The following is a 27,857-nucleotide window of genomic DNA, read 5'->3' on the forward strand; positions in this document are numbered from 1 at the left end:
AATTCACCAGACTCAGAAAACCTCTAAATGTAAAAAAAATTATTAATGAATGAAAAAGCATAACTTTCTTTCTTTCCTTCTTTCCTTCTTTCCTTCCTTCTTTCTTCTTTCTTTCTTTCTTTCTTTCTTTCTTTCTTTCTTTCTTTCTTTTTCTTTCTTTCTTTCTTTCTTTCTTTCTTTCTTTCTTTCTTTCTTTCTTTCTTTCTTTCTTTCTTTCTTTCTTTTCTTTCTTTCTTTCTTTCTTTCTTCTTTCTTTTCTTTCTTTTCTTTCTTTTCTTTCTTTCTTTCTTTTCTTTCTTTTCTTTCTTTTCTTTCTTTTCTTTCTTTTCTTTCTTTTCTTTCTTTTCTTTCTTTCTTTCTTTTCTTTCTTTCTTTCTTTCTTTCTTTCTTTCTTTCTTTCTTTCTTTCTTTCTTTCTTTCTTTCTTTCTTTCTTTCTTTCTTTCTTTCTTTCTTCTGCTATTTTAAGTCTGTAGCCTACAATCAGCCAAATGCAGTGTTATAATCTTGTTAGCAAGTTCTGGGTGTGCTAGAACCCATAGTGTCTGCAGTGAAATGCTCTGTAAACTCTGTAAATCGTTGTTCTTCTATCACTGACATACATCTCTCCAGATGTGCTGCACACTAAAAATAAAATAATAAAATCCAGTCAGTAAATAGTATGCAAAATAATTTGCCTTTACAATAAGGAATACTTGTTGTTTACAGTAAGCATTGCTTGTAAGCTCAGTGTTTATAACATTATTTGCAAATGGGTGGATATTGGGCTGGAATACTGTAGATCAGAGATCAATGCCAGTGCTTCCTGAGGGATGTTGATCTCAGCAAAGGGATATTTGCTGCCAGTCTCCAAAAGCCTGGAAAATCTGGGAGATGTTAAGCATTTTGCCCATTCTGCTGAATCTTTGTCTCTCCCAGAAGAGAGACAAGAACTTGTTCTCCCTGCAGAAGCCCCCTCAGAATCAGGAGTCCTGAGGCTGGTATCGCCCAAGTCTTTTAGAAACAACCAGCATGTTTGCAAGTGTGGAGCGTGGACACTCCTCTAATTGTGGAAATTCTTTAACCTTAATTTGAACACGAAAAATTTAACAGGCGACTGATACAATAAGATTTAATTTGGGTCCCATTTGTCTCTGTTACTTCCAAATCCTGAACATTTGTCATATCAGTACAATTAGTCTCTACTAAGCCAGGGGTTAGCTCAGCATGACACACATATAAAAGTCAAGAATACATGTAAGCTTCAACTAAATACTTCATCTTTATCTTCATATCCCAATTCATTATACAATCCCTGTATTCAGCCACAGGGCTTAGTAAAAGACAAGATTTCAGTGAATAAAAGAAAGAATTAAACGTTGGTACAATTTGAGAAAAAACATTTGAAATAAGGAAATGACTAATCCCATAGGAAATCAGGAAACTTAATTAAAAAAATACTTGTCATTCATACTGCTTATCTGGATAGCCAGAACTAGAAAAATGAAACATGAGGAGTTCTGCCCATACAGCCTCATTGGGTATTAAAACATGACTACCTGTTCTGCTGGTTGCAGGCAGAAAATTCTTTATAATTGTTATCATGCATTTAGTATGTTGTTCAAAACTTCTTTGTGCATGAAGCGATATATACTTCACATTTTTTTCTTCCTCACACTGTGGGGAATTTTAAACAAGCATCCTTAATATGGAGTCTCTTCTGATCAGATCTTTGCAATCAACAGAACAGGAGGTCTACAGCAGCCAGGACTGCATCCTCTAAAAGGTCTGCATCTAAAGTTCCTCAGACTGAAGCTCTTCTGGTGTTATAGCAAGAAGGTGGGTAACAGGAGGTGCTCTCTGAAAATGTAACAAAAACATGTAAAATCAAAACTTCTTAAAAAAAAAAAAAAGAAAAGTGAAATTTGCATTGATGTGCTGTGTATATCAGTAATTTCTAGTATTATCTGTTTCTTCAAGAAATTATGTAGTTTTTATGTGGCAGCATTTTTCCCTCTAAAATAAAGAGACAACGGCTGCAATTAAAGATACAACACTATAAATATGCAAGCATACAGCAGAGCAGTAAATAAAAGCTAGCAGTGCAAAGACAAGTGATCTCTCAGATAGTGGGATGTTGGGCTCCATGAAATCACTTCTATATGCCTCTTGGCAAAGTAAGCAACTGCAACTGCAGCTGGCGACTTCTCAGAGATCTTCATCATGCACAGAAAATTGTTGAGATAATTGAGGTTCCTTCTAAGATGCCCATGTGTGTTTGCAGCGAGGACGAAGCTCAGGATTCTGGGAAAGCTTTTATGATGGTTTCATAGGCGGGAGGTGGGGTTTGTGTGGAGTGGCAGATGCGGAGGTTGTTGTTGGACCAGTGGAATTCAGGTTGACTCAAGCTGTTGGTGGTGCTTCCCACAAGGGTTGTGGTGGTATTTGTGGGAGTGAGGGTGATCAGCTGACTGTTCATCTCCACGGGCAGGGGAGGACACTGCAGAAAAGGGTGGAAGGTGGATGCACGGAAGCTTGACTTCCTGGGGAAAGAGTTGGCCTGCTCCAAGGAGGCTTGCCGCTGGAATGTGAGGCTGGCCAGGCTGAGGTTGCTCCGACGTTCACAGCTGCTGTTGCGGTAAAATCCAGTCCTGCTGGCAGTGTGGCCATGGGAGGGAGGTCTGGACCGACGGCTGAAGGATGAAGGGCTCCCCTGGGAAATGTGGGCACTAGCTCTGCGACGGGACAAGCAGGTGAAAAATGCCCAGATGATCCCTCCAATCACCAGTCCAATCACCATGGACACTGTGAAGGCTATTGTTATCTGCTCTGAAATACAGCAAAAATTAATCTCAAAGTTAATGAAGTAACTCTGAAGGATATTGCTGCAAGAAAATTAATTTTAAATGCCAGCCTCCTTAAAAGATGAAATGGCCCTTATGTCTTGGTAACACATGAACTTCACAACACAAACACAACAGTTGAGGGTGCTCTTATTACACAGCATTTTGATGTTTTGTGGGATTTTGGGGGTTTTTTCGGTGTGTTGTTTTTTGATTTTTCGGGGTTTTGTGGGTTTTTGGGGTTTTTTTGTTTTTTTTGTTGTTGTCGTTGTTGTTGTTGTTGTTGCTTGTTTAATTTGCATAATTCAACAAGATCCAGAAAATAACTTATATTTAATATCAGTTTCTGCACCAAGGCAAGTCTTTAGCCTTTCCCGGAATCAGCCACCCACCAGCTCCAAGTGTTATAAAACTGCCAAGTATTTCCTTCTCTGGGCAATAGGAGGTTTGGATTTATGCAGACTTGTCCTTCTGCTTATAGACCTTTATGTTCTGTGTGTACGTGTTTGCAAACTCACCTATTAAAGCAGCAATGTACCCTCTGCCATGTTCTTGATGGAGTAAGCTCTGTATTTATTACAACATGAGAACACTTCCCAGCCTTTTACTGCTGAGTAACAGATAGTTTAAATCCTCACAGTAATTAATGTAAATGACTACATCCTAAATCATTATGGTCAGAGATAGCCATTCATAATACTAAATCTATTGAATATTTCCTATCCCCAGTGCCCAATTTAAAGATGGATTAATCTGCCATTAAGAAAAGTAGATTTCTAGCTCTTTTAGAAATGTTTTCAAGGCCTACAAGATCTGAAAAAAACCCGAACAGAAAAACCAAACAGAAAAACAAAACTAGGATTGTTTTCTCTCCCACATGGTTTCACAGGATGGAAAGATGTGATTTTTCTTTGTATATTTCTAAGAAGAGGACAGGTACTTCAGAAAACTTCACTTGGTTTGCAACTGAGCACCAGCATTATTGCTGTTGTAAAAAGCCCAGAGATATACTTGTAATCCTGGATAAGGCCTGAAATGAATGCAAAACTTTTATAGATTCTCTCAAAATCCAAGGGCTTGGATCTAAAACAAGAAGGAACACTATGTTGACAACTGATGGAGCAAAGAGGGAATAAGCAAAAAATATCCATGGGACACCTTGAAACATGTTTGTTCTGACTGTATTGTTCTCTCATATTTGTGAAGCATTTTTGTGAAAAAGGAAAATGTATTCATTAGCTAGAGAAAGGTGAGTAACTCCTAGAGCATACTGAAGAGCAGGCCCAATAACACTGTGCCAGACAGAAGGTATTAACTCCAGGACTGGGATGCAGACATTACAGGCCAGAAAAGCTGAGACTAGGCTCAGAATTTTCAGCAGCTGCTGAAGAGTTTCCCCTGAGTTTATGGTGCCGTACAAACAGTCATTCCCAAACCCTAGAATAATGGCATTGAATCTAAGTTGTGGGACTTGGCCAAAGCAGGTGCTAAAGATGCAAGAAGAGTGAGCAGCCTGAGTGATGGCTATGGAGAGCAGCCAGCACACCATGAAGAGGGAGGAGATGTGCCAGGCAGGACTGACTTGCAGACAGAGGCACCTCAATACTGGCACCCTGGAATAGATTATTTTGTTTTAAGGCAGCCTTAAACTAAGGACAGGTCACTTCAGGAAAGGGGAAAGATACATTATCTTTGCTTCCAGTAGAATAAATGTACATGTTTATTGGTTAATTGCACTTTAAGAAGCAGTCATTATTATCTTCCTTATCTAACTTCCTACTTTTCTCCCTTCAGGGAAAAATTGCTAGTGATGTGATTCATACTTGGAAGGCTCACAATCCTACTGTTCCTGGCCTGTAACCTCTGCTTTCAGGTAGGCTTATAACATTATCCTTTTCAAATAAAGACTGGCAAGGATAATGCATTGGATATTGTTGCAGGGGACTGCTCCCTCTCAGGAACACTTTGGTATCCTTTCATTTGGAGGCGGATCAGACTTGACCCTAAAAGACAAATTTTCTTTAAGCTCTCATTTCTACAACTCAAAAACTTTTGACTGGACACACTAAAAACAAAGGGTGACTGCCTGGTCTGCTTTCTGCGAGAACCCACTGGCAGCATCCTGCACTGCAACTCTTGGCTTCAGATCAAATCACTTATAAGCAGCCTTCTCACAAGCCCAGTGTGATTCTGCCCACTATAAAACATCTTTAAAAGACAAAGCAGGACTTACTGTGCTCCTTTTGGTCAGGAATAGCTTATTAAGCCACTTTAATAGATTTAATACATTCTGTTACTGCAAGTTCCTATTCATACTCCCAAAGGTGGGCAGGGAGAACCAGGACTTGGTGACCTCCAGTTGAATAAATCCCAGGGGGAGTCCTGAAGACAGCACTTCCCACGCACTACTACTGTCCCTGGCTATGGGAAAGTGGAGCAAGAAATAATCCTTTCTTGTGCTCATTTCTTCTGCACTTCATCTCAAATGCTAGTTGGGTTATACTTGAGGCTGCCAAGGAATCCCCCAGGCACAGGGCTCTGTGCTGCCACTGGATATCCCTGCAACTCTTTGGGCTCTCAGCTGGCAAAGGGGATCTCCACAGGGTTCAGCAGCCTCCAGTGTAAGCAGAAGCACAGCAAGCAGCACAAGTGTACCTGGCTCTGGGGTTGCCATGCACCACGGTGAGGATTTGTCCCTGCATCCCTCAAGTCATGATTTTCACCACCTGCACAATCTAACCAGAGTTTCACACTATTAAAAGCAGATAAGGGAATTGACAAAAGTATTGAGTGCAGCTCTTCAGTCCTTCCCACGTGCTGTTCCCCTGTGCTGGAGGTACAGCACAGACAATTATCCCTTTGGATAATGGCGTCATTTTCTTTAACTTGTTTAGTTCTTTTATTTCTCTATCTCCATATATGATGGAAAAATCGAGGGTCAAATTATTCCCTGATGAAACACAGCTGGGTTTACACTGACTATTTCAGTTGCCAGGATTCCATATGCTCTCTTTTCTGTTTAGACCTACATTTAACCCCCTTGTTTCTTATTACAGAAATATTACTAGACCCATTGGTTACAGACACTTCATTTTTTCTCTTCCCAAAATCTCACTGATTTCAGTTGGAACTGTGGGTCACTATTGGGTGAAACTCATTCTTTGCTTACTCCCTGCAGAGGATGAATTTCACAGAAATGTAATTCCGTTCTAAAACCTTATATTGTAGAATTGTAAATCTATGCCCATTGATTTCCTCTTTAGAATGTCCAACAATCACAGCCCTGAGGTACATTGGAGAAAATATTATCAAACAGAGAAAAGGATCAAAGGCAGACTGGGACTTGCTGCACCTGGGATTTGAGTGGAACAGCTGGCCTTCACCAAATTGTTTTTCTCTTCCTTAATCCAGGCAGTGTCAGAGCAGAACTAGCCTTCCGGGGAGTCAGAATGACACTGATACAAAGTGTCTCCCAAGGGGCCATTGTAATAACTTACGGTTTCCTGAGCACTGTGCCTGTCATTCTGTCCTCTGCTTTTAAGGAAAATAGTAAGAAGATCTGGGGATAAGTTAGGGATGCTGCTAATAACAACAACTACCCAGGGCCCAGTCTCCTAAATATGTTTTGATCTGTATGTTTTGATCTGTATGTTTCTCAGGTTGTTCACACTGCCTGCTTTATTTGATTATGCCATAACAGAAAAGATTTGGTACCTCACCTCAGTCAATTCTCCACTCTCACCTGTAACACCAGTTGAGGTGAAGAACAAAGGTTTTTATCAACAATGTAGGACAGACTTTCAGGTACAAAGCCAGAAATGAGAGGCTCAGGTAAAAAAAGCAATTGGATATCTTAGCCACTTTACCTTTCTATCTGTGGGACTTCCAACATGACCATACAAAAACGGTTGGCATTTTGGGACCCACAGTAACACTTATAACTTCTTAATATTACCCCCAGATCTGAACATTAAGTCAGCACATTTGTCAGCCCAACATCTCTCCAGATCAGGCAATTTCTTTTGAAGTCTCTCTGTTTCCTCCTCTCTAGTTTCTGCACCCAGTGTTATGGAAATGTGGTCCTACCATTTGTACAGGGGATTATTGCATCTGCTGAGCAAAACTTTTTCTTGGTCATTGAAGCTTTCTTTAAAAATTTCATAACTTTCCATTTCTATTGAGTGATAGCATATATCCTATCAAATTGATAACCTCTGGCAAGTGCGGATCGCTTGACAGAATCCACATCAGGGAAATTTAGACACAATTTAGACATCACATTAGTAACATGTGACAATAGACAGGCTGATAAGATGTTTTTCCTAATACTGGGCCCTGAAAATGTTTTTCCCATCTGGCCTGGACATCTGAAGCAGGGTCAACCAAAGGTGGCTCATACCAATCAGTAAGTCTTGTCAGAAGTGTACTATGTTCTCTTCTTCCTCCCTTTGGGTTTACCTCACTGAAAAATAGCATCACAATCCCTACCTAGATGTATCAATCCCTGAAATACCCAAAATTTTCATTAAAAAATTTGCTTTTCATGATAGAGTATCCTGCTTCTATCATGTAGGCTTGCAGATGTACTAGGACAACCTTTTACTTCTGTGAGTTTCATTTTATTTCATTTTATGGACCGCATCAGCCATGTCTTTGAATTCAAAACACATTTGTGTTGTGGATTCATTTTCCTAAGGAATGTCTCTCTTGCCCTCAGCTCTGGCTGCAATGAGCTGCAATAGGACTTTGTTCCTTGACCTCAGGATATCCTTGAGACTTGTGTATTTCCTATACCCTTATGGTAAATTCCTGAAGGTGTAAAATTAAGGTGGGCACATGCTCACAAATATATACTTTGTAAAACTTTACAGTTAGCCATAATGGGAGAGTAGTACCTTTCAAAATCATGTAAGCAGCACCCTCAGTGAGAGCATCTCAGAGCATGAACCAGGATGGGGTGGAGGAAGACACTAGAAAGTACTGAATGCAAGGGAAAGAGAAGTAGAGAAGAGTCTTTTAGTCAAGCTGTGGACACACAATGAATTTGAGCTGCATCTTTGCCAATATTAGCGAATAAAGAACCACTCAGCTTTCCAAGCATCTGTTCTGCTCATTTTATTGCTAAGCACAAGAAGTCAGAAAACACCACAGGCTGAGATGATACCTACACACCTGATTTGGTTTCTAGTGGGTGATTTCCAAATATTGCAGTCTTTATGTTTTAGAGCTGTTAAATTTTTATTGTTTTTGATAGTGCATTGTTCTTGTTTTATTCAAAGAGTAATAATTAAACTGTTGCCTTGGTTTTGGCCAGCACAGAGATAATTGTTCTGCAACAGCCATGAGGGGGCAGAGCCTGGAGCTGTGTGGGCACTCTAGGGTCTTATTTTATGCCACCTCATAGGGTGAAAATAAGGAACACTCACTTCCAGGAAGAAGGGTGTGGCTTCAGGTGGGACAAAAAGCGTGGCAGGGTAGGGAACCTGTTGGTTCACTGTCATGCTGTGTTGCACTGAGCTTTTGTTGTTTTTACATGTAAATCACCCATATTAAGATACTTTTACTGTTGCTGGTGTTACTGTTTGTTTTCTTATCTCATTGCTCTTCCCAGTGTGGTAGTCTGTTATTTTACAGTTTGTTCTTCTGTAGTATGTTTTGATATTCCTTGTTACAAGTTTGTAATGGTTCAGTCTCTCTACCCCATTTGGCTTCCCTAATGGTTCAGTCCTGAGCTGTTCACCACAGTTTTCCCCGCCAAAATGTATGTCAATCCACATGTCAATCCACCTGTATACCTCCCTTGTTCCCTTGTCTCACGCCTGTCTGTCAAAGATAGCACACTCCTTTGGTTCTGGAGTGTTCCCTGTCTTTCATCCCTTCCTCGAAGCAGAATTGGATTGTAAGGTTTGCTCCCTCCCCGTGTTGGCTTCTCTTGGGGAGCCCTTACCCTGCACACCTCCCCTAATGCCCTCCTATTGGTCAAAGGTTGTGTCCTCCCGTGTTCCCCCCATCCCTATAAAAGTAGTTCTTTCATGTTCAGCTTTGTCACTTGCTTTGCCCCACTTTGAGATTAAATTCTTGGAGACTTCGGCAAGTGTCCATGCCTTATTCTTTTGCCTCAGTTTCCTCATGCTCTGCTGCGCTACCCACGCCGCAGCGATCACCGCCATCCGTACCGGTCTCGGCAGAGACTTGGGTCAGCCACTCGCGTGTCTGCCCTCCGGCGAGCCTCCATCACATGGTCGCTGAGAGCCAGGTGCATCCCAGTAAATTGTTCTTATCAAAACCCAATAATTTTCACCATTTTGTACATCCAATTCTCAGCTCCCCCCTGTGCGGAGGAAATTGGAAGGGGAAGGCTCTGGAGAGTGAGAGAATGGAGCCTGGTTTGGGAGAGCCTTGGGGGGGATGAGGGGAACACTAAAGTGAGGAGTGTCATTCCTAGACCACAACAGAAGTTTTATTTTAAAGTTGTTAGAAGTAATAAGGTAGCTTGTCACCCAAGAATAGCATTTTTCAGCATTTAAACTCAACTTTCTATAGAGACACTTTACTTGTACTACATTAGGGCAAGACTCTGTTCGTTTACTTAAATGTCTGAGAGTAATTTTCCTATTTTTCTTTTTTTTCACCTGCCCCAAACTAGCATGAGACATTGTGCATCTGACATGCAGCTTTTATTCCATGGGGACTCCAGGAAGCTCAGAGGTAAAATATACAAGCTTATTGATTTCAGCTGGATTAGCAACAAGAAGTATCTATCAGTACATACCACTGTGACATAGAGTGGAAGAGAGTTATTTTTATACTTCCAAACACAATTCTAGAATTTAAAATTTATTTCCATTCTATTTCCTTCCATCTCACATTTTTGCTAGCTCTCTCTCCTTTATGTGATGTCATATGCCAGTTACTCAAAACTTGTTTAAGCTGGTAAGCACTCCTCTCCCTACATGCACACACATCTGCACAAACAACTTCAGCTTGCCTTGACCTAAAGCTGAAAAGTCTTGATAACTAGTAGAGGATTTGAGCTCAAACATGAAAAAATCAGCTCAGCCTTTTTTTACTGAGATGATCTTTTCCCAAAATGAAAGCTCGGTGACAAAAGCAGGTATAATACGCATACAAACCAGTATGGGAATTCATACCGTACACATCCATTGCACAGCTTAGTATAGAGCACCAGCTAGTGTACTAAAGCATTAATTACATTCTACATTGCATATTACAAATCTATTAACTTGATAGTAACAATAGGTTCAGACACTATTTTTGAGGAGTCTCAGGTTTCAAGCAAGGTTCAGCTAAGTCATTAGCAGACGATCATAACACAGACTCTTCTGTGCAAAATCAGACCGGAGCAGCCACGGTCCATTGGAGCTTGAACAAACTGATAGCAACTTCCTAACAGCTACAATGTTAAGGACACGTCCATGTCTGACCAACCAGGAGCCACTCTGGCAGTTACACTTGTACCACCAGAGCTGGGACAGAAGCCCTTTTGCAGCTACACCCCTTAACCCACACAGTCAGACCAGGTTTCCTTACCAGCTCAACCCCTGGTCCCACAGCAGAGTCTCAGAACTCCAGATCTTAAAAATCATTTCATCATGGTGCAATAACTAAATAACAAAATAGCAGCTTGAGCTGGTGCCTCCAAGGAGGGACCCAGAACAAAGGAACTTCTAGGCTTTTTTCCCCTCACACACAGTCTAAGGGTGGGAAAATCTGGGGTGTTTGGCTCTTGCTGTCTCCGACAGTCCAAGTGTCTGGTCCCATGGCAGGGCCACAGGTCCCTGGGCCCTTTTTTTGCAAAGGGTCAGCAGGTCACAGGCTCTTGGTTTGGGCTCAGTCTCCTGCCCCCTAGAACACAGCCTGCATATGACCCTGCAGCTGTATCCCGAGCTACCTGCACTGAATGGATTCCTCAACAATAGGAAATGTCCATCTCTAAGCTGGACAGGCTACAGCTACTCATCCTCATGTATCCCAGAGGGTTTGGAAACAAAGTACACCCGAGGCCCAAAGAACCACCACTTCTTCTTCAGCCCTTCTTCTACCACAGAAGGCTTGAAGTGATTAGCAATACTAGAAATTTTATGCTGGTTCTACCAAGCTCCAAGAAATCATTTTAAAGCTGGGGCTAGTATTAGTTGCCAGCTCCTGTGCTACTGTTGTCATGCTGAACTCAAAAAAGCAATTTCTTTATATCTGACAAGTGTTGATATTACTATCTTCCCAATTGCCACTAATTGTGTTACCAAAACAACCTCTCATTAATCATTTGTAGGCAGTCCATGATTCAGCTGGGTGGATGAATCAGTTGCTGCGTAATATCAACCAGCTGTGATCTTAGTCATGCCAAAACTTCAAGAAACTTCACACATTACTCTTGTAAAATGACTGAGCGACAAGCTACAGCACAAGGTGATTTAGGTAGTTGTGATGTCCAAAAAAACAGAATCTGTAGGGGAAAATAAGCTGAAAGAAAAGTAGACTTGTGCAGGACCTAAGAACTAGTAAGTGAGATTCAGTTGCTGCCAGAAATATCAGAGCTCTGAGTTCAGACACAAACTTGCTAAAGGGATGTTTTATTCAGCCTGTGCTACTGCAAGATTCTTTTCTACAGCAACAGAGAGTAATTCTCCCACTTCACCTAATAACGGGGTTTTCTTATGTCCATGGCAGATAAAATAAGAAGTGCTGGGTTTAAAATAAAGCAAAGGAAATTAAAAATCTAACTATGAGAACAGGTAAGAACTAGCGTAGATAATCCAGGCATGTAGTGCATCAACACCCAGTAAAGATTTTAAAAAACAACATCAGTCAATCCTGTTAATCCTGTTTTGAAAAAAGAAGGTAGAACAAATGACAAGGTCCACATTGACATTATTCTGTGCAGTTTCTAAGATTTTCTTCTATTTGGTAAGCAAATGGTTTCCAGAAGCATCAGAAAAAATATTAATTAAATGACAAGTTAAAAAAAAAAAAAAAAAAGGGCAGTCCATGATTTTGGATTAATTCTCCTTTTGAAATGCAGAGGGGCTGATTGTTCATCACAGGGTTAACTTCACAAATGAGGAATCTATCTAGGAACAAGATTGCCCTCTGCTGGAAACTGATGCTGGAAATCGAAACTATACAGAAACCACCTTCATTCAATTAAAACGGAATCAGAAAAAGCTATTGAGAAACATTCCAATCGAAGATTACAGAGATGTTTTTAGTACCTCAAAACCCAGAAAAATTCAGAATTGCATCACCATAAACACTTAGGACTAGCATTTTGCAGAGGCTTTGAAAGTGAGGTAAACCAAGGCACAGCAAAAGTGTTCAGAAGTTTAAAGATGTAAAGCTTGCACAGTTTTGTAGCTTGATGCAAATATCTGTGCTCATGGAGGAGCATAAGGCCAAGTCTATTCTTATATTCATATTTCTTGACATCCACAGTGATATCCAGAATGATCTTCATGCAACCAGAGTACATTTGCTTTGATTACTAATACTATAATTCATTGTGATAAAAAGTCAGAAGAGTGGAATATGCCATCTCAATACCCCACAAACCAATTCAGAATTAATGATGTTCCCTTGATATTACTGGCAGTTGATTTTTACTGGAATGACAAATAAAGAGTAATTGTAAAAATCAGAAGGAAACATCTAAGATAGAGATGTCAGCATGTTTAATTTAATGCCTTGGGCACAACTACGTAAAACAAAGCAAAGATTCCTTCAGGCGTACTTTGTTACCATGTGGTTTCATTGTGATTCTTAATGCATGACAAAAGCAGTAATAGAATTTGATCATTTCCACATATGCAGCAAGCAATCCTCTGGCCAGACATTCTTACCCACCTCACAAATGCAGAGTTAAGCTATATGGCCTCTGCATAAGCCTAAATCAAACACTAAATCACAATCTGACACAGTGCAATATGACATTATATTTATTATTTAATTGATAAAAATAATTTACACCTGAGAATAAGTAATCTCATATATGAACAGACCTTAAAATCAATCAGAATTTTCTAAAATTCTTAAAATTAAGGATGAAATACTGAAATATGTAGCCTAGATTTAAGAAAACAGAAGACAGCCAGAGGTAGAACATAGCACAAGGTTTTGAAGGGGTTATTGGGAAGAATGTAGTGTGAAGAATATATATAAAACATCCTCAGTCCCACTATACTAATTCTATTGTCAGTGCCTGACCCAGATACAGCTTCAGGTGGAGCTTGTTCTTACTTTAAGAACCCACAAAAGCCAGGAAGTATACTGGAAGCCCAAGTCTTATAAGAATATAGAGAAGAATATTTTAAAAGATTCAGAGTGAGAAAGCACACTCTGAGTGCCTTGAGACACTATCCATACCAGAAAAGAAAGGTGGCATTTCAGCCTTCCTAGTGCATCCTATACACAGTGGCTCCCAACGCAGCGCTTGCAGTAGTGCTGAAAGCTCTGCACATGTCTCTCTGAGGCTCAAGAGTCCCTTTCTGTCACCTGAGAGGCAGGACCTTGTTTCTGCTCCTTGCTTTTGGCAGTGCAATCTCTCTCCCTCTCCCCCTGCAACCTGTTCATCTGTTTCCCTGTTTCCCAGGAGAGGAGTAATCTCCCCTTTACAGTTCCATAACTCTTACTCTCCCTTTTAAATGCACATCATGTATTTAGCAATGTTTTGGAAGGTAACCCTTCCTATGGCAGACAAGTTGGAACTAGATGACCTCTAAATTTCCTTCCAATACAAACTATTCTATGATTCTGTGATTAACATGGATAAAATTAGTGAAACGTGTGCAGCATAGTGTCTTGGCAGAAGCTGAAGGAAATCTACTGAGGCTCAAAACTGTGAAGTTTCTCCAAAAGGGTCCTTTCTCACTCATAACATACTGCTTTTGAAATACTGCCACAGTGTGTTCTGCTGTCAGTCCAACTTCTATATTACTTGTTCAAAAATACATGTAATTGAAAATACTGTTTACTGCTCTATTTACAATCTCATTTTTTGAGATTGCTAAAACAAGGACCTTCTTCAGGTGAAAATTTAAAAATATGTACAAAGTTGAAGAATGGAAGGAAGAGCTGCTTGTGAACTTTGCTGAATACTTTTCTAAAATATCCAATAAACTTTTCTAAAGTATTCTTACTCAAGGAGCAGGAATAGTGATATTTTTTTCACTGCAGTAATGCCTGACCTACATCCAGTAATGCAAAAAAATCTCCTGCTGCACGTCTTCCTCTGGAAGCAGGTGTAATAGTGAGCATTTTGAGAACACCGAAGTATGTTTGTGTAGTACTGCACTTTTCAGTTACTTACCTGAGGTTCAAAAACCGATCTTTCTTTGTCCCAGTATTTTCTGGGTGAACATCGATCTGTTTGGGAGAGTGCACCAAATATTTCTATGAATATCTATATCATTGTGGGCTAGGAGATCCAATTAGGTAGCAGTCATAAAAAATCAGTGCAACCACAAGCTAAGAAATGCTGGCATAATTTCTAAATGAATGGATCACTGATTGGGAGTATTAGTCAACTCTGCTTGACCTAGGACAAATGATCCAGGCTGGAGACTCAGTATGAAGTAGGATGTTGCGCTTGTCTCACGTCAGCCAGTGGTGACTGGGAGGCTGTATTTGCACCAGGCTGGCCCAGGTCCTGCTTGCCCAGAGATTCCTACACTTTTCAATTAACAGAGCCATCAATGGCTTCCTTCTTTGTTTGTACTATGCCTGCATGACTTATGCACTTCCCACAGAAGCCACATGTTTGCTTGGTTATTTCATCTTCCATTAAACTAGATAACAGAGAGATGGTATTGATGTAACTTAATTTTTAAAAGAAAAGGTTTAAAATTAACAGATATCACTCAAAGGTCAAATATGTCATAAGTGTGTGTTAGGATGCTGGATTGTGAATGCAAATGTCCAAAACAGGGAATTAATTTTCTTCTGCAAATAAGATGCCAGAGAAGCAAGGCAGAGGCCTCTGGTGAGAAACAGAAACTGCCATGACTCTTTCCTTCACCAAGCATTTGTCAGAGCCCAATGAAGTTTACACATTATATTAAACTGACTATTTTTTTTCTCCCCCATTTATTTAGCTGAAAATTTCCAAGGTGTTATTTCATAACAATGCTGTATATATTTTTATAGTTGGTGGAATTTTGGTTATGGTCAATTAACAGATAAATCTTAAAATATGATTGCCTCATTTTCAATATGTGAAAATCAAATTAATGTGTTTCCTGCTGCCTCTTCAAGTAGAAAGGAATAAATTATGTTAGAAGAATAATTTAGGATTGCTTGGTGCAAACTTCAGTACAATCAGTACAATAAGTACAATAAGTTTCAAAATCAGAATAAGTACATTTTTGTATAAGAAGTGAAACTTCTGCCTTGAAAAGCAGGGGAAAATTGCATTGCTGATAAATGTTGATAGGCTTTTCTGACTATTTTAAAATTTTCTTTTTTTTTTTTTTTCCAGACAAAAGGATATGGCTATGAAATGAAAATAATCTTACTAAGAAAAAGATTCAGTCTTGAGCCTTGATTTTGCCTTGTGCTCCGGTTTTTTGATTTTGGACATTTATTCCCTCTCCATGCTTCAGATTAATCTTCTGTATAAGGGAGGTGGTACCACACACAACCAGTCGTGTGGCACAAAAAGATTTTAACAAATATTATTAACTCATTTAACTCAAGTTTAAAAAATATTACAATGGTAAAATGGGAAATTGTGTATAAATACAGAGCATTTTTCTTCAATAAGTTCTTCAAGAAGAACTGAGGCAGAACCATGGCGCCCATAGTGTGCTGACCAGCAAATGTGAGTATGAACTCTAGCAGGTGACCATGAAGCCTCAGGGTGTTTGTCCTGGGGAGAGCACAGAGCCCTAAGTTGCTTTATGTGACACTTTCACATTCCAAAACATTCCCTGGTGTAGTGCTTGAAAGAAGAAATATACTTTGTTTTCGACAGACCAGATTTCTGCATTTGGTGGATAAAGAATGATGGCAGCTCATGTAACAATTAGTAACAATAATGTAGGTGTAATTGCTAAAATGTGTGCATGCTGTGTTCTTGATTATTATTTAAATAATACTCAGAAAAACTTTTTCCTTTTCTTTGTTAGTACAACAGGTTTGTGTCCTTCTTGCTAAAGATGGTGAAGCATTTGATAAATCAATGGCTGTATAGCGGAGTGGGTAGAGCAGAAAAGCAGTAATTAGGATGCCACAAAACACAGCCTGAGGATGAAAGACTCACTTTAAAAGAATAATTTATATACCAGGAAGAAATCATGCTCCAAGTAGACAGAATACAAGAATAAGACTGGTCTCTTCTCTTTGTGACATAGTTTGTTGCTTTCATCCAACTACAGTAATAATGCTCTTTTCTTTGGGCTTGCCAGAATAAGGGCAAAGAAAAAAATAGGTTCCTCATTAGTATCTACTTTTGTCTCGCTGACAGGCTTGCACATAAGATCTTGGAATGCATTTACATATTAACTTTTTCAGTCTAAGCCTCTCTCAGTCAGACTTTCTCAATATCTGACTGTTGTTATGGTCCCCTTCACTTCAGTAATAGAAGCGAAAACTTTCATGTTTTACCTAACTGATAGAAAAATAAGCATAATAATATTAAATTTGGAATAGTTTGATAATTCTTCCTCTTCAGAAGACAGTATAAGACTGATGAAGTAAAAGGACACAGCCACTACAACAAACAGTACTGCCACGTGCATAAGAAATCCAACTGAAAAGCTGCATACAGATCAGCTCTTCCCAAACACAGCTGAAGGGGAACAGAAAATGGGATATCTTGAAGCTGAGAAGGGGAAGATGAGCAATGCCTTCATTTTTAGTTACATAGCAGATCATGGATTTATTTCTTTTTTCAAATGAGAATATTTCTGGAGGACTTCAGATGAGGACCCAGGGACCTTGAGCGTTACAAAAAAATAAGATTCACTTTTGTCATGCTGGCATTCCAGAGCTGATGTTCAAATGCAGTTGCTGCCATTGCTAATGCCTCACAATCACATGCTATCTTTTATCTTCCTTCAGTTAAACCCACGCCCTTGTTGCTATTGCTCTCAGTATCACCACTATTTATGTGACTGCTGTGTCCTCTTTGAGTCACTGGCTCAGGCTGCTCCTCTGCTGCCTTGTGACACATCCCAAGTCAGCTCAGGGGAAGTGGAAAGGGGAAGATCTTCTGGTGAAATTGACCTGATAGATAGGACAATAAAGTCTTCCTTGTAGAGATCTTAACAGATTCAAGCAGAGGAAAGGTGGTGTGTGTGGGTCTCACTCGCCCTAGAAGTCTTCTGACTACCATGTTTCTTGTTCAAATTATGTGGCATACTTAAATCAGCTTCAGACTACTTGATCACTTGAGAAGTAATTTAGTTATGTGATATTTTCTGTATCTCTATCACAGGATTGTCATGCAGATCAATATCTCATCTGAAGTGGAAAAGAAAGCAACTGAAATATCTGTTGCTCTAGAAGCCATGCACCAAAAGTTACTCTCATGCTGCTGGGCCTGTGAGGATGCACAGTCCTACAGCCCTCTCCAAGAGTGGAAAAAAAAGGCTGTCTCAGTTCTTATATAGGCAAAGCAGAGTTTTACTGGTGTTGACATTATTTGGTTTTGCTTGTGTTCTCAAGAGTCTGTCTGATGTGCCCATGTATGGCATTAGTAACAAAAGCAAAACTGGCCCCTATTCTAAAAACTCTGCTGAGATGTATGGGAATTTCATAGTCCTGATTTCTGCAAATTCAGTGTGCAGGGATATTGCCAGTGTTCTTCATCCATACGCACAAGATTATTCATTCAAGGTAAATATTTGGTGAAGTAATCTGGAAATATGGCTTCACTATTAAATTTGTGGCATCATGTAGCATTTCACTGAGGAGCTGGAAGGAGAATATGTAGGTACTCTAGATTTAAAGCTGGTAATAGGAAGGGAAACATTTCAAGGATTAAACATTAAAATAAAGGTCTCACTGTCTTTCATAGTGTTGTTTAAATGCATCATATTTTATATCTGTGTTGTGCATCTGCTTCTCAGCTAAATCTACTTGAAATAATCAGTGTGGTTACAGGAAACCTTTGTAAAGCCAGAGATGTCTTTCTATCTGATCATGTGTCATATTGTACCTCATCATTTTTCTCTTGAGAACATTCTTATGAAGAAGAACAGGGAAATTATCTCTGAGTTTCAAATAGGGACCTGAAACATGCTGATACCATCTATCTTCTCTACCAGAAACCCAACTAAAAGTCTGTCTTCCAGTATGCGTATTTCTAAACATCTTTAAGGGAATCCAGCTTGTTCTAAGTTCAAGTTGCCTATAGGAAAACAAGACAATTCCATTTCTCAGCGAATTTGGGAGGAATAAAGGTATTTTACTCTGTGTTAAGAACCCTGGCTCAGGAGTCTGAATACATTTTGAAGTTGATAAATATTTCTCATGGGAGGAGTGTGAGAAGGCTTTATGTCACCATTGCCTTTACTCAACACAGCTACATATCCACTAAGCCAGTTATGTTGCAGGTGTGTTATTTGACAGAATTGGAAATCTGCAGCCCCAAGGACATGGTCTGTCCACACAAGACGAGACTGACACAAAGGTATATAGGCATTCCCTGCTTCTGTCTGCAATTTACCTTGTAGAATGCAATCCCACCATTCACACATTTTGCACATATTTTAAGGAAATTGTGCTCTAACTAGTCCATCTGATCAATATCTTCTGGGCTAAGAAATTAGGCTGTATTTTTCAACCAGTTTTCCTGGCCATTTCATGTAGTGAATTCTCACAGTTTTCTGACTAAACTAGGAAATGCATCCCTCCTTATTATTTACTATTTTATGTTACACTACTTCTCCATAGGGTTGCCCAAATTCGCATAGAATAAAACAATGAGGAAGGCATTTGGATTTTGCACTCTTCAAAACATGCTCTTATTCTACCATCAGTAGATACACTTGGCTTTGAAATAGGAATGAAAGATAAGCTGCTCTTTGTTATTAGAAGACATAAGAGTACAGAAAGGTAGTTTTAGTCATATACATTTTTTGCCTTTTTTTAAAGGCTCCCTCTTGAATGAGTAAAGAAGAAAAATATTAGTCAGAAGATGAAAAGTTAGGCAAGCAATAAAGAACTATGACTCTAGGAAATTTATAATAGCAAATCTGGAAGTATGAGGTACTTATTTGATTGTAAAACATAGGTGAGGATTCAGGAGAAAGCTTTGTTCACACACGATTAACTCTCATATCAACTCCATCATTATGGACACTGCTCAATGTCTGCTCAATGGTTTGAGCCCCTTAACGAGCTAAAATTCGAAGTTGCAAGTCCTGAACTGTGGATTAGTAACCCTGATGAAACAGAATTCAAACTCTGAAATTCAAGTGTTAAGGAGACTTGTCAAAGCAGGGCTTGTTAAAGCACTCTGGGAAATCTGAGCAGAAAAGTGGTTGCTGTAGATATTGTCAGTGTATGCCAGATGGGGAGCTGCAGATTCAGATGCATTTTACATATATATATGGCTGGCTGTGACACAGGAAAGGTTTTAGTACAGGCTCCTGACCAAAGAGCTCAGATATATTCTTTCAGATATGTCTGACTTCACCACATCAACATGGTTCATTCCTTCCTCTGATAACATTTGTTTAGACTGTTCTGCTCCTTTCCCTTCCATTCACCATGTACTAATGAATTTGACTTGCTTTAATTTTTATTCTTATTGGGTAAACATAACTGGTTTTTGTATAACATTTTACCTAAATGCTAAAAGGCGATGAGGTTAAAGAAATTAAAAATTGGCAGTATCACTTATCACTGGAATGCCATTTTCATCTATTGTCCTCAGTTGTAAGGCTCCATCCTTACTTTTAAGTCTCTGTTTTTTGAAGAGTACCTATTATTTTGGATAGTCCTATTATTTTGGATAAGCACTGTAAGGAATTATTCCCTAAAACACTACAACAGGTCTGCATGGTGAGGTTGAAAAAAAGCATTTTGCCTCTCCTTGTCTCTAGTCTCCTATTGCGGCTGCTTCCAACACAGGAGCCTGTAAAGTCTGAAGTCATCTGATAATTTCAAAAGGAAGAAGCTCATTTTTTCACATTCCATTTCCAAACTTTTGTAGGCATTAGTGATCTAACCCAAAGACTCTGCAGCAAGAGATTATATCTCCTGGGAAAAAAATTATTCCTTGTGCTATGAATTCCTTATGATGTGTGATATGCTGCCAAATATTGCACTTTTAAAATTACTGTGTTTTTTCCTAAATCACAGAGAATTGACAAAACAGAAGAGACAAACTGAAAGGAAAAAGTCCAGGTGATGCAGTGTCTGCAATCACCTTGCTCTGTTTTGGCTCATTGCCATGAATTAAAATACCAGGAAGAATGAATGCACACACTGGGGTGATTTTGAAAAGGGAGAAAAGAGAATTGAAGAGAAGAATAATAACAATTCAGGAAATACAGCCTTGAGGTTGATAGATCACCTGAATCCAAAGCTCTAATTTTGTTGTGTTTTCCTCCCTCTTTTTTCCACTTTAACCCTGAAGATTTTCTCTACTAAGAAAAAATCTTCAGTGGTGTAAATCATCTATAAGTGTTTCTATGTCACAACTTTACTTCCTCCTTTCTGCCAGGAAAGGAGTTGCATTGTCAGCTTATTGAAATCCTCTGCCCTATTAGCAATGCCAGCTCTACCAGGATAAAGGCCCTCTGGGTGACTCTGCTTCAAAGATGCTGGTCTTTTCCAGTCATCAGACTAGAAACAGTAATGGCCTGTAAGAAGATGCCACTGCCACTTCTGCTGTCAAGTGCTCCACAGCTGGCTCCAAACTGCAATCTTTCTGTGTCCACTTCTCCAGCAGGGCAGCTGAGGCAGGCCCCAGAGCCTTTTTCTTGCTGCTAAAGTGTGAATGGGAAGTGTACACATTGTATGAACAGGAGCAGAGGGAATGAGGGCAGACCAGCCAGTGGCTATGCTGGAAATGGGCTGACACAGACACCCAAGTGTAAGCCAAGAGGCTTAACCTGCTTCACCACACAGGCCACCACAAGCGCTGCTCTTCCTGCTTGCAAAGAACAGGGCTGGATCTCTTGCTTGTGCTTCAACTCTGCCATGAGTGCCACTCACGAAGGATCCCAGAAGAGGAATCATCTGCTGTGGCTGTCTAGGCTGTACTTTGCAGTGCCCAGCAGCTGTGTTACTGATGGTGTCAGTGCTGCCCTTCACAAGTATTACTCCAGTGCAGAAAAAGAGTGATGCACAGCCTTAACCATAGTTATTGCTACACCAGTAACATGATAAACACAGATTGAGGCATTAGAATATGCTCACCCCTAATGCCATTTTTTTCAGCAGAGCACATAGTCTTACTTCTTTCACACAAACAGACACATTTTGATGGAGAGAAGACCAGTGGGTTGTGAGAGAGACTAGGCAAAATTTGATATATTTAAAAACATGGGTGCATTTGTATCTTATGAAGTCAAGCAATAAGGCCTATAGTATGTGCCAAGCAGTATGAAATCTCAAAATGCTGGAAGCCAGCTGATATATGGCATTATTACCACACACCAAACAAATTACACCCTGGATTCTGATTCAAGAAAAGAAAAATTGTCCTTAAAGTTTTTAAGTTATCAAATTTTAAGGTTGCATTTTTAATAGACACTTGAGTAAAACTAGACTGAAGGGTAGTGTAGGGATCTAAGTTAATGTTGATTAAAATCTGCTTACACTTTTTCTCTCTACTGCTGTCACATTGAACAAATGTACTATTTAAATTCAATTTCCTGATCTGAAATTATATTGCTATCTATGCTGAAGAAATAGGATTGTCTTGAAGACATTTATTGTATTTACTTGTGTGCAACTGAAAATGCTTTTAGGAATTACAAGAAATGCACTCCTGGTTTAAGTGAAAACATCTTTGCTCCCACTGTTATCTTATAAATCAAAATGAACTCAATAAAGTCTATATTAAAACAGTAAAAAGTGAGATTATTTGTTGATGAATGGGTATCAAACCTTGAATTTCTCACTCAGCTATTATTAAGCCTCCTTTTGAAACTAGTAATAAAAATATAATCCAGACTCTCTGTCTACAGTTACAATGTGTTATCAGCAGTGCTGAAGTTCAGCAAGGACTGTCTTTAAGTGCTTCTCTTCTTACCTCTTCCAAAGTACCATACCCTGGATTCCCGCTGTGAAGGAGCGTGGGCAGCAGCTACACAGTTTCGCAGAAGCTGGCACCTGATAGAAAGGAGCTCCTGCATCCTGGCAGCAGCTCAGACAACTTATCTGAAACAGGCATGGATATCTACAAAAGCTTTGCAAAACATCTGTAGTAGGAAAAAGCTCTAGCCAAGCAAGAGTCAGGATCTAAATTTTTTTGCTTATGACACATTACACAGAGGACATTTGCTGACAGTGCCAGTTCTGTCATAAACTCCTTAATTTAAAACAGAAAAGAGTTTAATATTTTTCCTAGCAGAATTGATTTTAGGCCAGCAAAACAACCTTTTTGCTGCTGTTGTTTTCCTCCACTGCATAATTTAGCATTCCAAAAATACTGCAGATTGATGATAGTAGCATCTGAATTCAAAGAAGAATTCCTGCAAGGTCTACAGCTAAGCATTACAGTTATTAACCCTCCAGTCTGTCACTGACTGTAAACAGAGCTTGCAAAAAAAGATGTGCTGATTTTTTTTAATATTATAATTTTTTAAGATCTTTGCATGAGAGAAAGGGTTTAGACTACTTAGACAACTCAGACAGAATTACTTATATTGAGGTGTTTATATCTTGTTTTTCTCTACACAGCTTGCTTAAAGCACACTTCCACTGGCCTGGAGCAACTGTAAAATGATTTATATGTGCTCACACATAAGTAAGCAGAGGACAGCTTAGTTTGTCCATTGTTCTAAAATTCTTAGAGTCACTTTTAAGAGGCTACTGTGTGAAGTTATCGCTGGAAATTGGACTATTATAGAAAACAGGATGCCTGTATATTTTCCAGCATAGGGAATCAGTTGTTAGACAATAGATGATTTATAAAATTGTAAGAGATTAAATATTTTTATGAACAGTTGCTTTGACTGTTTTTACAGCACTGATTTCTTTCTCACAAACTTAGTCCCTCTCAGCAAACCTTTGTGCACATGTTGAAGTTTACGCTTTGGCTGAGTCCATGGAAGATGCTGAGAAGTCACACATGCAGGGAGAAGGAATATATCATTGTACTGTAGTAACATTCACAGTACTACATGGTGGGTGGCTTAGAAAACAGCCTTTAAGCTATGTCCTAAAAAATCAGTTCCAAGTACTAAATTCATATTTAATAAAGAACAAAATTTTATTTATATTTATTATGTGTAGTTGTGGGGTTTTTTTACGTCAAGTCATGTATCTCCAGGATGTCAGAAAACACACTTCAATTGTTTTAAATGATGTTTCCACACAGTGAGCATATGTCAGTCATCATCTTCTGACATATACTATACAGTCACCCTTCCTAGTCTACCATACATGATGTGCCTACGGGAAATAAAGAGAAAATTATATTCACTCCTCTATCTATTCACTCCTAAAATCTATCAGAAAAGTAAGAAAAATCTGAGAGGCCTCTTCACTTTAAAGAACCACGAAAGCTCTTCATAAATACCCAATTTCTGAGGTTCATCTGCTGTCAGAGCCTAAACAAATGGGATGTGATCAGGGCTGGGTACAGTGTCAGACCAGCCAGGTGAGCAATGAGGATGAAAGGAGGTGCTGGCCCTTTCAGCAATAAGTCTGATAAGTTGTGCCCTGCTCTGTGTTGTCAAATGCATCAAGTTTTTATTCTGAAACAGCCATTTTTGAATTACATCCATCTTCACTGTAAAAAATTATTGTTGTTCTTCAGAGTCCAGAAGACAACTTCCAGACAAAAAACTCTGAAACAGTAATAGTAATAACCGTAATTTTTCCTCAGTTAACCTGTAAGTATTTATCAAAGATGTCAAGTATCAGTACTCTACTCTTTAGCCCAAGACACAAAATTTAAGTGATTGTCTCATTGTCTCTCAGTAGGAAAATATATGTGTCACTGCAGGAAGCCTAGATGGCATTCAACAGATACTTGTTCCTTATGACAAGAAAGAAAAGGGACTTCTTTCCATCCTTTTGTATGTTCCCCCCCCCCACTCTTTTCCTAGGGTGCTTCTGTGCAACTGAATTTGTATTTTGCTGATGTATATTTTTTTTTAGCTTTAAATAGTGTTCAGATTCTTGGAGGGATCATTGCTCAATAGCAATAATACAATAGAGAAAACCAGATACATAATTCATTCTAAGCTAATTGCTAATAAATATTGAAATTAAACATAGCAAGCAATAGAATGAATCTTTAGAGGGAAAGATTTTCCACAGCAATTGCACAGAATCCTTTAAGATCAAATCAATTAATCTAATTACCCTGAATGAATTTCAGTATAGCATATACTTTCACCTCACACTATACATTTCAGTTTATGAACTATTCCCAGATTTGGGTGAAAGCAAATAGCCACAGTAGATAATAATTGACATATTTGTTTGGACACATTGAGATAAAAATAAGGAAAATCTCACCATAAGGCAGCACAACAAATTACAAATAACTTTTCATTCTGGAGGAATAAGAGTTCATTCCAAAAGTTGAAACACGTTTAGCCTTTGCTATCCCATTTTCATCAAGAGATGAAACAGATCATGTCTACTGTGTAGGTACATCCATTAACCAGTTGAGAATGTCTACCTGGTCTGACTATTGACTGAAGTCAATAGACACCATTTCAACTGGCTGCAGTAATGAACTTTTTGAAACAATCAATTTTGCCCTGGCAGCTTCTTCTGTCTTCATTCATTTAAAAACATGATAAAACTTTGTCAAATAAACATTTGGAAAACAGTCTTATCACTGCAGGAAATACAAAACCTATTCATTACTCTTTGCATCCAACATGAGGCTTAAAAGTATATAGAGGTATTTTTTAAGGCAATCAACAACAAATATCTGCATCTACATTAGGAATATTCGGGAAAAAAAAAATCAATATCCTTACCCCAAAACTTTGGTGGCCATGTGATTGGAGTAAAAGTATTGTTCCTATCCATAACATCCAAATTGCAAGCACAGAATGGCACGTCCACAGAGGAGCAATAGTTTTCTGAATTTTGAGATTTTTTGCACTAGAAGCACAGCTTTTGTGCTGCCACGGAACTGTGTTGTTTGCCTGAAAGGAAATGGATGTATCACATTTCCTGCTTCTGGACTCGAATTAGTAAGTGCTTGCCTTATCTTGGAACACCACATGGTTCCCGAGACAGGGAAGTAGTTTCCTTCTCGTCATTTCCTCAGCCAGAGCAAATTGACTCAGAACAATACCAAATCACCTCCTTCTCTGAAACATTTTGAGCTCCAAAAATCCAGAGATAGAGAGATGAAAAATCCTTTCTGTTTCCTTTAAAGATTTTCTATGTTGAAGACATTCCTTCAACATCCAAAAGCACTTGTATACGGGTAGGAATTTTCAGTAAGAAAGAAATGCACCAAGTGGTTTTTAATGGACACCAATTCTTTAGGATGTTAGTTTAGGGTATGAGGATGGTTTAGTATTCACCATTGTTCCCTTGGTTTGAGGAACTAGCTGGGCCCGACAGTGTAACTGTAAATTTTTTCCTTTCCACACCCCATTCTGAAATATGAGTTCCCTGGAACACAAACAGGCTTTGAGCTAATTGCTTGGACACGTTTAATACAGTTTAATGCAGTGTTAATTCCCCGATGGAATTGTAGGTATTGCTGCTATATATAACATATAGCAATAACAACATAGCTACAAGAGAAATTAGCCAAGATATTTAATGACATAGACCTAGAATTAATGGAGAATGAATGGACATCAATAAAATATATACTTTTGTATTTGTGTGATAATTTCTATAGAAACAAGTTTTTTACTATTTTCTTCTTACATATATTCCAGATAATGGATAAACATTCCATAAACATTCTGCCATGAATGGAAACCTCTGTTCTCTGAAGAGATGAATGAGAGTTTCCTTGCCCTTATACTATAAAACCCCCAAACAAACCCAAACCCAGAACTACCTATATTTATTTTTCATAATGAATATCTAGAATCCCCTAAATTTAGGACTATTCCAATCTTAAGATTTGGACATGGCATAATTTTAAGGTTGAACCTTTTCTGTTATGCTTCAGTTTGGTTTTGTTTTTTATGAAAGACATTTTTAAAAATACTGAGTAAAGACACCCTGATGGTTAATGGAAACTGGTATTTTCGAAGCTTGTGCTTAAAATGGCATATCCAAATACTGAGTTAAGAATGTAAATGAAAAAGGTCTGGTTTTCAGATGACTGTGAACAAGATACAACTTCATAAGAAATTCTAGGAATATTTAGTTTCTGTTGGGACACTGATACCAGAATAGATGCTAAAAATATACAGAATAAATAGTTATCAACTAGGGTTAGATTTGTGCTCTAAGAGCATATGGAAATAAACCAAAACTGAATTATTGTAAACTCTAAAATGAGGAAATTAAATTATTTTAGTTTAGTGACTGCATCTATTGAGATGATCATTGTAAAAAAGAATTGAACACAATCTAGTTGAAAAGCATGTGATTTCAGACATGAACATATGCACAAATAATAGCATCATCAAGTGTATGAAATAAAAACCTTAATTCTTTGGGCAAAAGTTGACGACACTGAGAAACAGGACAGTTTCTGCCTTGACAGATTGTTCCAAGACGGGAGTTTTCTTGATTTCCTCAGAAACAAACAGCTGATATGGGCAAGTACCAGCAGCAGATCAGAGAAGCTGCACAACCAAGGGTCTTACCTGTGACACACACCCATAATGCTTATCAGTAACTTGCAGCAAATAAAGTTTTAAATGAATAAAGGTGATGTGGGTTTAAACTGACTTGCTAAACACGAGGCTTTCTCAGGTCAGTTTCAAACTCTCTTTCCACTATTTACTCTTGCAAGAAAAAGGAAGAATTGCTAGTTTGGGCAACAGAATTTATCTAAGAGTATAACATATCGTATCCTGAGACAGAATCATAGAATGGTTTGGGCTGGAAGAAACCTTCAAGATCATCTAGTTCCAACCCCTTTGCCTTGGCAGGGTTGGAGCCTTCCACTAGACCATGTTCCTCAAAGCCACATCCAACCTGGCCTGGAACACTTCCAGGGATGGGGCACCCACAACTTCTCTGGGCAACCTGTGGAATCTTCACCAAAAAGCTAAATCAGATTGTGAAATCATAGACTCTTCTTATTTTATTATTTTAAGTGTTAGACTAATTTTATTTCTGTTCTCTTTATCTTTAAGTATTGCAAAAATATATTTTACTGTTAACCCCGCAGATTCTTTCATTTTTCTTTATTGAGAAGTATCTTTTCCTGAAAATAAAATCATCATAGCTCAAGGTACCCTCATGGGTAAAAATGCTCATCATCTTTCATTATACTGGCAAGTATAACCCTGTCACTTCTGACTGATGGGATATGGGGGTATGTAGATGATGAGATGTCAAATACATTACTAATGTGAGTTCAATTCCAATGAGCAGTCTTTTACTCTTTGAAAAGACTCATTTAATTCTGTCCTTAAAGGTTTCAAACTCACTGATTAAATTAGGGAATGTGCTTTGAATTTACTGCAGCACCAGTCCTGATCCTGTTGAAACACAGGTATATATATTGAATTCTCCTGCACAAACCCACAAAATCTTCTTATTTCAAATGTAAACAGAGTTCACTGAAAAAAAAAAAATAGAATGAGCATCCAGTGAAACTTTTTCTTATTTTTTTTTTTTACACTTTCCATCTGGAGATTATGATTTAAACTGGGATTTCCTTTAATTGTTTCATATTTCAGCAGTCTCATATTTGTCCTTGGTTAGTTTTGCAGCTCTCCGGATGCATGAAG

The 27,857-nt window shown here is 38.7% G+C and overlaps 1 protein-coding gene across 1 annotated transcript; it reads right to left on the minus strand.

Annotated features, from left to right (window-relative positions):
* Positions 1 to 443: 443 nt before the first annotated feature.
* Positions 444 to 25,204, minus strand: MYCT1 (MYC target 1). Its single transcript, XM_053939732.1, is given in 4 exon segments — positions 444 to 622; positions 1,537 to 2,806; positions 24,954 to 25,068; positions 25,070 to 25,204. Coding segments are annotated over 3 exon segments (783 nt in total). The 3' UTR covers positions 444 to 622; positions 1,537 to 2,273.
* Between the last annotated feature and the right edge of the window lie 2,653 nt (positions 25,205 to 27,857).

The sequence above is a fragment of the Vidua chalybeata genome, chromosome 3 (assembly GCF_026979565.1).
Source record: "Vidua chalybeata isolate OUT-0048 chromosome 3, bVidCha1 merged haplotype, whole genome shotgun sequence".
Lineage (NCBI taxonomy): Eukaryota > Metazoa > Chordata > Aves > Passeriformes > Viduidae > Vidua > Vidua chalybeata.